At 48.0% G+C, this 13,831-nt stretch overlaps 1 protein-coding gene across 1 annotated transcript; it reads right to left on the bottom strand.

Annotated features, from left to right (window-relative positions):
• Positions 1–1,928: 1,928 nt before the first annotated feature.
• Positions 1,929–12,491, bottom strand: LOC139761783 (putative protein-tyrosine sulfotransferase). Its single transcript, XM_071686219.1, has 7 exons — positions 12,154–12,491; positions 9,786–9,909; positions 7,612–7,857; positions 6,212–6,406; positions 5,281–5,429; positions 4,828–4,935; positions 1,929–3,103 (listed from the first exon to the last, which is right to left on the bottom strand). The coding sequence occupies exons 1-7, from the start codon at positions 12,270–12,272 to the stop codon at positions 2,800–2,802; spliced, it is 1,245 nt and encodes a 414-aa protein (XP_071542320.1). The 5' UTR covers positions 12,273–12,491; the 3' UTR covers positions 1,929–2,799.
• Positions 12,492–13,831: the final 1,340 nt, after the last annotated feature.

Raw genomic sequence — 13,831 nt, forward strand, 5'->3', positions numbered from 1 at the left:
CCACCACTCATGATTTATTAGTAATAGTGTTACGAAGGTAAGTGGAAGGAAGATGTAATGACGATGTAGGTGAAACTTTGTTCAGATAAAGAGTAGTTGATCATTAGATAAACTACCTTTCCATGAACTATTACAAACACCATAAATACCTTCAGAGTGAAGCTGGGTAAACACTGCATCAATATCTCTTGTCTGTGAAGAGAGAAGAAAAAAATATTCAGGTGAACCATAGGTCATGTCTTGAGAATCCAGGCCCAGAGCAAATGTTGTCAGACTCAGGGAAATTTTTCCAGTTTTCATTTTTCTATAGACTTTCCATGGCAGTATCTCCCCCCCCCCCCACACACACACACTCACATACTGAATGGTAATTTATTGTCATCTTGTTTCCGACCGGTGGTTGAGCCGGAGTGACAGGTGGGTGGAAGGTGTGGTTCACTTTGCTGTCCTGTTTGTCTCACTAAACTCAGGATACCATTATGTTGCCTTAAATCTATAAGAAAATTTTTGCATTCATTAAGTGTGTTCTGATTATATTAACATAAATTTTTAGCGGCTGTAGCAGCCTTAATTTTGGCAGGATGTATCTAGTAGTTAAGGGCCATTAAATCGACCATTTGTCATAAAACACATTTTAGATATTATCGGTATTTTGGTGCTATAACATTTCTACCGCTGTAGGGTACATATGTCTTTGTCTCATGAAGAATGCTAACATGAGCACAGCACAGCCCGAGATCCTTCAGGCTATACAAAGACTACCATAGTTTACCACACAATTAACTTGAGAAGCATTACAGAAAATGTATACTCAGGCCTCTTCTAGGGGAAACTCTTATCATAACGATAAATATTTTTTTTTTTTCCTTTTAATCAGTCAGAGCTGATAATGACAGATGAGATCATATCTAATGCAAAAGTTTATAATTTTCTACATCATGAATATACCGTCATGATGACTGTAGTCATGATTATATTCGTCATCCATTATGAATTTTGTTTGTTGACTGTGTTATCTCCAATATGAAATTAACTTGATAAAGAGAGAAACATACCTACGAGCAAGCACAGGAGCTCCACCAACCTCCCAGTGTACAATGATATCAAGCAGTAAGGTATGTTTACTTAAGAATGATAACGTGTGTGGTGAAGCTTGACTTAGTGACTAGCAGAACACTTGTTGCTAGCCAGTTGCTCCCACACCAACCTCTGCACGGCAGGAGTCGACTATGGCCACACGAAGCACATCATTACGACCTAAGTCACTCACTGTCGCCAGCTTGATGTTGGGGGAGGAGGACACACAACAATGGTCACTTACCAAACGTTGTCACTGCTACAGTTCTTGTGTTATTTGCATTCGAGTCTCATTTGTGGACGCTTAGAAATGTAGTCGTCATATATATTTTGTCGATACAAGAGTAGAGGTTGCAAACTGAACACTTCTTCATGATGAATATGTTCAGGTGGCACGTGGGCTGCCCAGCTGTTGGGGCACAGCTGGTGTCGTCTGCACCACATAACCCCTGTCTGCCTCTACCTGAGAGGAACATGTGAACAATCGTTCAGAGAGAACATGAACAAAATATTTTGAACTTAAGGTAAAGTGAAATGAACACAACCTAGTCTATTTACAACCATGTTGTGTAAACTGGAACGTACATTATTGCCCGAGGTCCACCAGTGCTGGCACTGCTGTGCACTGTCCTCTTCTGCGTCACCACCTACAGGATGGGTAGGAGTGCACGCCACATGAGCCGCTCTTGCAGTAATAGTGATGATAACAATGCTAGCAATAATGATAACAACACTAGACTCATCGACCGGCCAGGTCTGGCCCAGCATGTGCGGGCTGCAGGTGTGGGCCACGTCCCCTCCTGTGGGAGGTCGTTCACCACACCAGCAGTCAGGAAGGTAAGAACAGACGATCATCTGGTCATTTATTATCACCACAGTACACACCACAGTACACAACACAGTACACAACACAGTACACACCACAGTACACACCACAGTACACAACACAGTACACAACACAGTACACACCACGGTACACATGCACTACATCATTACACAGTCTATAAGGGTTATTACGTAGAAGCTGCTGGCTGGTTCTCTCCTCCCACAATATCTATATTTTCTCGACATATATGGCCTGAGTTGTGAGGCAAATCCCAGTGTATACAACCTGCTAACATGAGTCATGAGGGAAGCAGCGGGGTATACAACCTGCTAACATGAGTCATGAGGGAAGCAGCGTCACATCAAACTTTTTGTTCCACAGACGTGGCAGGTCACGGGAGGAGAGAATATCAAGATACACAGAGTGTATGTCGACACATTAGAGTGAGCCTCACATACGAGGCTCTGTATGCAACCTGACGCAAGGGAGACTACACGCACACACACACACACACACACACACACACACACACACACAGTATATGCACCAGACCAATCATACCTTAACATCTCATTTCTACCGTTACATCCATTTTTCTATCTGTCTAACTAGTTATCTATATGCATGTCTATCTATCTATCTATCTATCTATGTATCTACTTATCTATCTATCTATCTATCTTTCTATTCGTGCATCTATTTACCACACCGGCAAGTGGTCACATTGCGCGAAAATTTTTCTTGGGAGAGTCTTCATCATCAGTGGATAAGAAGGAATGACATTTTTTGTTGAGAATCATCTTGTTCCAAAGAAGTCCATTATTTCCCTCCTGATTGGAGCGCAATCTTAAAGCTGCAGGAAGCTACAGCCAGAGTTACAGAAACTACTGAAAGAGTTACAGAAACAGGAACTCTTTTATGGGCAGGTTCCTCCTGCTGGGTGTGTGCACGGTGACTCCCGCGCCCCGAGCTGCTATCTTACTCATCAGCTGCAGGAACCTACGGCCGGCCTCCTGCAGCCCCAGGGGCTCCGGCCTGCTCCAGGAGAAGGGCCTCAGACGGCTGTAGTCAGGAGGGAAGGCTCCTGGGTCGTAGCCCAGGTACGTAAGCTGACGGAAATAGCTGTCTGGGTAGTCCCTCATGTAGGGCGGGAAGTGGTCAACCCAGGTGGTGAGGGAGTCCTGGTAGATGGCGCTGGTTCTGCGGGCGGGGGAGAGAAACAGATGAGTAAGTCATCCCGCGCTGCCTCTGTACCTCTCACGTCGTCAGGGATGACTAGTGGGAGTTAACATGACTCTGATCACACTGTACACCTGATGACGGGAGAGTCCTCATGACTGGTGACTGGGGATCCTCATGACTGGTGACTGGGGGTCCTCATGACTGGTGACTGGGGATCCTCATGACTGGTGACTGGGGATCCTCATGACTGGTGACTGGGGGTCCTCATGACTGGTGACTGGGGGTCCTCATGACTGGTGACTGGGGTCCTCATGACTGGTGAATGGGGGTCCTCATGACTGGTGACTGGGGGCCCTCATGACTGGTGGCTGGGGGTCCTCATGACTGGTGACTGGGGGTCCTCATGACTGGTGACTGGGGGGGTCCTCATGACTGGTGACTGGGGGGCGCTCATGACTGGTGACTGGGGGGATCCTCATGACTGGTGACTGGGGGGGTCCTCATGACTGGTGACTGGGGGTCCTCATGACTGGTGACTGGGGATCCTCATGACTGGTGACTGGGGGGTCCTAATGACTGGTGACTGTGGATCCTCATGACTGGTGACTGGGGGGCCCTCATGACAGGTGACTGGGGATCCTCATGACTGGTGACTGGGGGTCCTCATGACTGGTGACTGGGGATCCTCATGACTGGTGACTGGGGGGCCCTCATGACTGGTGACTGGGGATCCTCATGACTGGTGACTGGGGGGGTCCTCATGATTGGTGACTGGGGATCCTCATGACTGGTGACTGGGGGTCCTCATGACTGGTGACTGGGGGTCCTCATGACTGGTGATTGGGGGCCCTCATGACTGGTGACTGGGGGTCCTCATGACTGGTGACTGGGGGTCCTCATGACTGGTGACTGGGGGGTCCTCATGACTGGTGACTGGGGGGCCCTCATGACTGGTGACTGGGGATCCTCATGACTGGTGACTGGGGATCCTCATGACTGGTGACTGGGGGGTCCTCGTGAATGGTGACTGGGGGGCCCTCATGACAGGTGACTGGGGCTCCTCATGACTGGTAACTGGGGGGTCCTCGTGACTGGTGACTGGGGGGCCCTCATGACAGGTGACTGGGGATCCTCATGACTGGTGACTGGGGGGTCCTCATGACTGGTGACTGGGGGTCCTCATGACTGGTGACTGGGGATCCTCATGACTGGTGACTGGGGGGTCCTAATGACTGGTGACTGGGGATCCTCATGACTGGTGACTGGGGGTCCTCATGACTGGTGACTGGGGGGTCCTCATGACTGGTGACTGGGGGGGTCCTCATGACGTGACTGGGGGTCCTCATGACTGGTGACTGGGGGTCCTCATGACTGGTGACTGGGGGGGTCCTCATGACTGGTGACTGGGGGTCCTCATGACTGGTGACACTCAGAGTGACATGGGAAGACAGTGTTGTCAGTACATCCGTCATGTGTCGTGGTGTCAGTATATCATATGTGATGCTGTCAGTGTACCGTCTGTCTTACCGGTAGGTTATCTATCAAACACAAGAGTATCAGTATAGCCAAGTGTTGTAGGTTATCACATTACATTGTATCGGATCACCACAACCGGTGCTCATAACATGCACCAAGAATGTCAGACACATGATGGTTGTATGTTGTAACATGTAAGTACTGGAGGAGTGGTCTTGCACAGTAATGACCCTCAGGTTAACATGAGGTCAGGCTGGGAGACTGACCTGGGCTGGAAGTCGTCCCCCGTGGTGTTGACGTGGTGGTGGTCATGGGTCAGCACCTCCTCGCTCCAGCCCACACCTAAGAATTCCATCACCATCTCCATCGTCTCCCTGGAACATCCTAATGCTTAATATTCATCACTGGAATATCTCGGTGCTTATATCTTATTGTGGCAGTATCTTACCTCCTTAACCTCTCCCTCTCTCAGGTATCTTTAAGGTTGATATGCGTCCCTGAGCAAGTGTGTGTGTGTGTGTGTGTGTGTGTGTGTGTGTGTGTGTGTGTGTGTGTGTGTGTGTGTGTTTAAGGAAGGGTAAGTGCTGGGAAGATGGTAATTGTATCTGGTCATCAGGAAATCATGATGTGGTGAGTTATGAAGGACCAGTCAGGGACCTGCTGGGGTTGTGTGGTGAGGTATTCACGTCATTTTTTAAGAAGTCGTGGTGGACACTGACCTGGGCTTGAGGACGAGGGACTCGTACTGTAGGGGAAGACAGCGGCGGGGACCCATCATGACGCACTCCTGACGCATGGCCGTCACCAGGTTCTCCAGGATGTACATCCCTCGCTCCACACTAGCCATGGTCTCACCCATCACTGGAGTCTGCCACGACCCAGGGGTAGAGTAGTGTGCAGGACAACGTTTACTGATCAAACTTTCACAGTCAACAATGTGACATACAAACGACCCATAACAAAATAGAAGAGATTCATGAGGCACTAACTGAAGCAGAAGTGTTAATGAGTGAAGCAGATACATGTGAACCATCAATGGTTCGATCAAGACACTTCAGTATTCATATTGTACACTGGGAAGAAAGAGGAACAGGCGACGGACGGACGTAGGAACATAATATGTGACACAGTAATTGATGCATCTGTACATGAATGGTAAACATTACAACAGATTATCATGAAGACATGCGAGATTGTCGGCCTGATCTACCATAAACTAACTACACACAATGATAGCATCATTAACCTCTTTTTTACAAATGATAAGAGTCTCGTTACGGACATAAGAGGTAATAAAGCAAGTAGTTTACATCCTAGCATCCTAGTAGTAATTAATTACCAGATACAAATGAATGAAGGCAAAGACATCAAAGTAAAGAAAATGGTAGTCTGAATTTCTCTGTTGATCAACCAATATGGAACGAGATTAATGATATGTCGCAATATACATCTGCAGATTGCGACAATGAATTCAGTAACGAAGACTAAAACATTTATGATAATACAGGACGACTTGTTACACGATCATTACCACCTGAAGGTAAGAGATATGTAACACAAGAGTGACCAGCGATATAACAACAACTGCTGCAACGAAGCATCACGTAATGATTCCTCACAAGCCCTGCAGCCGTCGTCCTCATGTCTCACCTGGCGCTTGACGAGTGAGTAAGCTGCGGCGCGGGTGTCCCTCATCATGAAGACAACCTTGATGTTGGGGAAGATGTGCATGAGGTAGCGTCCTCCCACCAGACCCAGGTTATCTCGTGTACAGAGACGAGCCGCCGGAGGGCCGTTGTTCTCCAGCACCTCCAGCAGGAAGAGGATCATCGCGTGGTCCACCATCTGCAGCAGCAGGGAACTGTTAGCGTCCCGGCAGAGTAAGGTCTACCTACACACACACACACACACACACACACACACACACACACACTGTCATCCCAGACATACAACTTTACACGTTATGAAATAAAGTTCATAGAGACCATATTGCACAGGCGGGTCCAGCATGTGTTGAGTTTGCTGCCTGAAGAGAATCTTGTAGCACCCTGTAGCTACCTGTAGATACACCTTTGTAGCACCCTGTAGCTACCTGTTAAAACACCCTCCCAAGTACACTGGAGGTCGCCTTTTTTTCTCTCTCTCCATATCCTTTGTCGTGTGAAAGCACCTCACAAACACCATAATATATACTGCCCCGTACCGCACAGTCTGTGAACAGCCACAGACGTACCACCAGCAACACCCTACCTCCAGCACGGTACCACACCTGTACCTCCACCCCTACCTCCAGCGCGGTACCACACCTGCACCTCCACCCCTACCTCCAGCGCGGTACCACACCTGTACCTCCACCCCTACCTCCAGCACGGTACCACACCTGCACCTCCACCCCTACCGCTGCATGTACCACACCTGCACCTCCACCCCTACCGCTGCATGTACCACACCTGCACCTCCACCCCTACCGCTGCATGTACCACACCTGCACCTCCACCCCTACCGCTGCATGTACCACACCTCTTATAGTAGTACCACAGGAAGCGCCACAAGCAGCTGGAAGCACAAGTGGCACCACGACCATAAACTGGACCACAAGAAACACCTACACCTCACTCAACACCACAGGAAGCTCCACCACAACGCCACAGGCAGCGCCGATACCACAGGAAGCTCTACCACAACGCCACAGGCAGCGCCGACACCACAGGAAGCATCCTCACCATAAGCAACATTATATGGCCGAAGGACCAACGTTACCAGTCGCTTAAGAGACGTGGGTTCGAATCCCACCGCTGCCCCAAATGATCTAGAAGGTTCCCACGCTGGACACTACTACATAAGCTCACACCTGACCGGTGCCTTGTGGTCGTACGAGGATCGACCACAGTGTCTCACGTGTGGCTCTCCTTTGTTAGTGAGACAAACTCACTGCAAGTTGTTCTACACCAACATCACCACCACCACCACAGTCACTGCTACTACTACTACTACCACTAACACAATCACTGCTACCACCACCACCACAACCACCACCAGGGGCGTGTTACCTCCTCGCTGACGCCACCAAGCTTCATCCTCTCGACCTCCAGTTCGTTGTAGGCGAGGGAGCGCCAGGTCCTGACCATCTTGTGCACCACGCCCTGGCCCTCCCCACACCGGATGTCAGGATGGGCGTCCAGCAGCGCCCGCATGAGCTGCGTCCCTGCCCCTGGTAGCCCGCCCACCAGGATGACTGGCTCCTTGAAGGTGAGGTGCTCATCGTAGTCCAGGGGCGGCAGCGGTGGGGGCTCGACCTGCAGGAGAGAACATGAGACGTGATGGTCCGTGATGAGGTTATCAGGGGACATGATGGTCCGTGATGAGGTTATCAGGGGACATGATGGTCCGTGATGAGGTTATCAGGGGACATGATGATCCGTGATGAGGTTATCAGGGGACGTGATGGTCCGTGATGAGGTTATCAGGGGACATGATGGTCCGTGATGAGGTTATCAGGGGACATGATGGTCCGTGATGAGGTTATCAGGGGACGTGATGGTCCGTGATGAGGTTATCAGGGGACGTGATGGTCCGTGATGAGGTTATCGGCTGGAATACAGTAGCGGGTTCCTACAATGCTAATCTATTAATGTATGAGCAGGATAGTAAAGGTTCCTCCTCACTCACCACTCCCTCCAGTGTCGACTGCCTCAGTTTGTGGTTGGTCTGCAGTTTGGAGGTAAGGACAGGACGGGACGTATACAGTTGTGTGTCCTGAAGCAAGTTTAGTTTACCGTAAGGCGGGGTACACTTGTGGGTTCTCTGTTCATGAGGTCTCATCTTGTAATCCTCTGTAGAGTTACATAACTTTATAACAACTTAATATTCAAACTTTCAGTGACTATTCACATGTCCCATTGTGTCGTCATGTCGTTCCTAAGGAAAGATATCTTTGCTTGATTTCTAACCTTCATCTCGTCTGCTTCCTGCGGTTAGGTTCATTTCCTTCTTAACGACGAACTGATCAATAATTTTCTTTCTTGACCCGAACTAGACGAACATCTGAGAGGCAACTGTACATACAAGGAAGGAGCGACAGGCGATACCTCAGTAGAACAGCTCACGGATAACATCTTTATGGACTGTCATAAGAACAAATGTCAGTAAAAATGATCAAGAATTTCAAACTTTATAAAACTAAAGTTTTTATATTGTGGCGTATTTTTGTTTCCATGTTCACCAGAGACCCATTAGTGTTCTTAAGTATACCCCAGGTGTTCTGTGTTCTCCAGAACGGTTGTAGGATGTTGTGCATCCAGTATTATTGTCAGTCACTGAGCATATTTCTGATATCACGTTACTGTGTATGACACCTATACGTCTGGCAGTAACGTTTGTGAATGTTGTGTCTGTATCATGAGCATATCATGGTACGTAGCGCTGGCCTGCTGTGATCTGGTAACATGTATTCAACAACATTGTCGGCGTTTGTTTACCAGTGTGTGGCAGGCGGGGCTGCTCTGAGGGTTTATGTATCATGTATGTGTCCAGCAGTATTATATCGGGTGTCATGTGTCCGGTAAATGTGTGTCTGTGTAATGTCATTCACTATTGTCTGAAAGCGTCGTGTGTACACAATATGTATCCGTTGTTTATGTTATAAAACGTCCAGTAATCATTTTCTCGCATCAGTCTTAGTTAACAACCAACACAAAGTTATTTGTCACAATTTCCAAGGGTCGTTCTGTGTTGCATATCAGTCTGATGGTATTATTCTGGTATAGAAATTCTCTAATCATTATCTAAACATATCTTGGGTCATTTGGTCTGTGATTATCATCCTGGGTTGTTACGTGTCCGATGACTGAACTGCTTGTTATGTCGTCCACCTTCACAATGTCCCTAATTAATCAACCTTGTTAACTGTGGATACAAATGAAAAATATATGTAATCCAGAGCTTTATGGTAAAACTGGTGTTTGGCTTCACTTGATTTTTCTCAAACAGATCACGTGAACATCTGCTATCACCGCATGATCGCTATCTAGATCGCTATCATGTGGACGGAACAGTAGGATAACAGTCAGTTTTGGGATATCAAGATGATCCGATCATAAACCCGTTATTCATGTATCAGATTAACATGATCTTCTCCCAGTAAGATCCAGGTGTGTGTGATGGTTGACTTACCCTCCAGCCGGGCGACAGCGGCGCGCCACCTGCCTGCAGACCCGACTCTTACCTCGTGGTCGTCGTCGTCGTCCTGGGGAACGTGAGGACCTGAGGTCGCTATCATGCCGAGGAGAGCGAGCAGGAAGGCCGCCTTCACCGCCAGCAGGAGGATCCCAGTGCAGTCGGCCGTGCTCCTGCAGGAGTTGATCATGAGGAGGACTTAGTGACCATGGCACGGGGGGGGGGGGGGATACAGAGACCAGACGGACAAAGACAGAGGAAGACGTAAACAGAGGAAGAGACAGATACGAAACGAGAAATGCAGGAAGACAGAGACGGAATGACAGAGAACATATTGACAGGTAGAGGGAGGAGGAGACACAGATATTATCAGAAAGATAGAAGGAAGGGAACACCAACCAGAGAGGCACATAATGGAAGAAAGACACAGTTGCTACAGTTATAAAGATCACTCAAACATAAACTGTTATATGGGAGGCTAGCGGTCTTGACCCTCAGATAAATATTTGTTAAGTGATATAATAATCTCTCTCTCTCTCTCTCTCTCTCTCTCTCTCTCTCTCTCTCTCTCTCTCTCTCTCTCTCTCTCTCTCTCTCTCTCTCTCTCTCTCCAACGAAAGGCTCTCAGTTTATCGACCAACCATGAGAGGAAGTGAGGGGAAGATGAACAGCTGGGTGAAGTGCAGGCCAACTTTCCCATCCACGATTCGAACGCCTGCAGGTCTTACCCCGGGCAAGGCCGTGCACGCATCATGGTCGGTAACGCTAACCACTACATCATCTTCTGAGCTGCCGTCAAGTACACGGCAGAGATGTTCAGGAAGATGTGTGTGACGTATGTTTGTATGTCGACCCCACAGTGTGGTGTCCTGACGTGAGGGAACGCGATGACCTGCTTCAGGAGATACGACGGGACGCATCGAGGTCGTTACGACCATCAACATGAAGACGTACGAGGAGAGGAGGGAAACCGTGAGAATCCTCACGCTGCAGAAGGTGAGACGGCACGACCATCATGGGGTTCCTGGACGGCCACCATGATGGTGACATTCAACGGTTCTCAGATCCCGGGGAAGCACGAAGCCAGGAGACGTGGCGGGAGACAACATGTGAAGCACGGAGCCAGGAGACGTGGAAGGAGACAACATGTGAAGCACGAAGCCAGGAGACGTGGCGGGAGACAACATGTGAAGCTCAGACGGTACATGTGTGTGGCAACAGTTCTACACCAGCAGAGTAGTGGACCAGGGGACTACGCGGAGCGAAGAACTATATGTTGAGAACAGGTGAGCCGGTGAGGTGAGGTGTGGCCTACCAGAGAACATAGTGAGGTGATGGAACACCACACACACACACACACACACACACACACACACGTGGAGGTGACCAGAATACATCAGTTACCATCATGTCATGATCTACTGTCATGACGGGACGGTAATCCTAGTTGTAGGTAGTTCTATCATTATGATTACTGCTCATTACATATGTGATTAACCTTGTCCAAGTGTACAAACGTCATTAATCATTCAACCATTAAAGCATTCAACGTTTCAATTGTGAACATACTGATCTCTTATGTGACGTTCCCAGACCTGACATATGAATGTCTGATCATCTTGTGGCCGCCCGGGGGCTGGTGTTGGTGGCTGGATCGTTATATGTGTGGGAAGGTCTGCCTCACTCACCCCCTGATGCATCTCATGGCTCATGTTATCCTTCGACCCAGATACATCCCACCAGGACTTCCTCCAGAGCCTAAACCACAGGGAACCTGCCATGCCGTTCATGATGTCCTGCACCCAACACTGGAGACGCGGGAACTAAACTATGAAGACACACGAGTCAAGATTTCGTCTGTGTTGCATGATGACCCATGACTGTGTTGCATGATGACCCATGAGTGTGTTGCATGATGACCCATGACTGTGTTGCATGATGACCCATGAGTGTGTTGCATGATAACCCATGGGTGTGTTGCATGATAACCCATGGGTGTGTTGCATGATGACCCATGACTGTGTTGCATGATGACCCATGACTGTGCATGATGACCCATGACTGTGTTGCATGATGACCCATGAGTGTGTTGCATGATGACCCATGACTGTGTTGCATGATGACCCATGACTGTGTTGCATGATGACCCATGACTGTGTTGCATGATGACCCATGACTGTGTTGCATGATGACCCATGACTGTGTTGCATGATGACCCATGACTGTGTTGCATGATGACCCATGACTGTGTTGCATGATGACCCGTAAGAACATCTAGCACTAAGACGAAAGCTTGGCGCTCTTGTGTCATCATTTTTTGGTTTGCTTACATAATCCTATCCTTCGTTCATTAATCTAACCAGAAGTAATGCGTCGCTTCTTCTGACCAACCTAATACATGACCCGTGTGTGCTCACCTGTCTGTCTTGGTCATCTTTCCTCTCTTATCGTGATGGTTGGCCCGCCTTCCTCTCCTCTCATGATGACCTGTTCTCTCCTCCACCTTCTTACTCTTAACCCGTTGTCTCTGCCTCATCACAGCACCTTGTAGCGTCCCGACACGTAACACTGGTCAACCTCCTGTGGCTGGACTACAACACTGGTGAACTTGTAGTGGGACTACAACACTGGTGAACTTGTTGTAGGGGGACTACAACACTGGCGAACTTTTCACTGAACTACAACTCTGGTGAACTTGCCGTGGCTGAGCTACAACACTGGCCCTCACACTCCACTGATCCACAACGAAGCACACGTCACACCTGTGACAACCTGGCTCCCTGGGCTGCCATTGTCCCCCCCGGCGTGTGGAGACACAGGTGTGGCTCGACGACAGGTGCGGCCGAGGAGGTTATACTGTGTACGTGGCCCGTCAACCTGTGAACCTCCACCTCGACCAAACTGCAAGTGTTTTAGTTTCTGCAAAACTGCATTTAACTTATCTACCTCTTTATATATATATATATATATATATATATATATATATATATATATATATATATATATATATATATATATATATATATATATATATATATATATATATATGTATATATATATATATATATATATATATATATATATATATATATATATATATATATATATATATATATATATATTCTTGTGTGTGTGTGTGTGTGTGTGTGTGTATATGTGTGTGTGGAGATGGAAGAATAGAGTGAAAAAAGTTTTTGAGCGTTTGGTGCTTGAGCATGCAGGAGGGTGAAGGGCGTGCACAGGATACAGTAAATTGGGGCGGTATGACACATGTCAGGGGTTGACGTGCTGTCAGTGGACTGAACCAGGGCATGTGAAACGTCTGGGGTAAACCATGGAAAGTTTTGTGGGGCCTGGATGTGGATAGGCAGCTGTGGTTTCGGTGCATCACACATGACAGTTAGAGACTGAGCAGACGTGGCCTATGGTCGTCTGTACATACGACCAGGTCACATCATATTACCGTACTCACTCTGTGGCTGGAGGTATGCTGGTCTAGGCTGTGTCTAAGCTCGGCTGACAAGTTAAACTAGATAAGGAGAGTTTGGGACACATGTTAAAGAACTAAGATGTGTCGCTTTCTTTTCTAACGCAAATATTTCCTTTTCCTGGTATAACGCTTCTAACGACGGTGTTCCTTCGATGCAGACCGCCGGCGGCCTGGCCAGCGTGTCTCCTCTGGTCTGGGAGACTTATATGTTTACTGCTGAGGTGGTGAGGGAACCACACAGGTCGGGTTCTTTACTATGGCAGAGGACAAGCAGGATCTATCATGTCCCTGCCAAAGAGGTTGTTAGGTAGGTTAACCTCTTACAGAAAATGGTAATCCAAAGTTATTCACAGAAAACGAATATATATTGCAAGGCCAACTAAATAATTCATCCATACCTTATAGACGACTTATGTTTACACATTTTGTCTGGTTGTGGCTCGATTTACATACCTTAAAGATTTACACTCGACTCTATAGTAATTACTGTCCACTGGATGATATCACATGTTGCCAGTAGACAAAATATTGCCAGCGGATAGTAACAACCAGTGGGTTGTAATGTCGCCAGTGAACAGTAATGTCGCCAGTAGATTAATGCTGCC

The sequence above is a fragment of the Panulirus ornatus genome, chromosome 41 (assembly GCF_036320965.1).
Source record: "Panulirus ornatus isolate Po-2019 chromosome 41, ASM3632096v1, whole genome shotgun sequence".
In the NCBI taxonomy this organism is placed as follows: domain Eukaryota; kingdom Metazoa; phylum Arthropoda; class Malacostraca; order Decapoda; family Palinuridae; genus Panulirus; species Panulirus ornatus.

What these genes read in the sequence shown, in the direction of transcription:
- LOC139761783 (XM_071686219.1), bottom strand. Translation starts at nt 12,272, where the DNA reads ATGAGGCAGAGACAACGGGTTAAGAGTAAGAAGGTGGAGGAGAGAACA. An exon ending in AAGATGACCAAGACAGACAG is followed by an intron (nt 9,910 to 12,153) that starts GTGAGCACACAC and finishes CAACTCCTGCAG; the next exon opens with GAGCACGGCCGACTGCACTG. An exon ending in TCCCTCGTCCTCAAGCCCAG is followed by an intron (nt 4,936 to 5,280) that starts GTCAGTGTCCAC and finishes AGGATGTTCCAG; the next exon opens with GGAGACGATGGAGATGGTGA.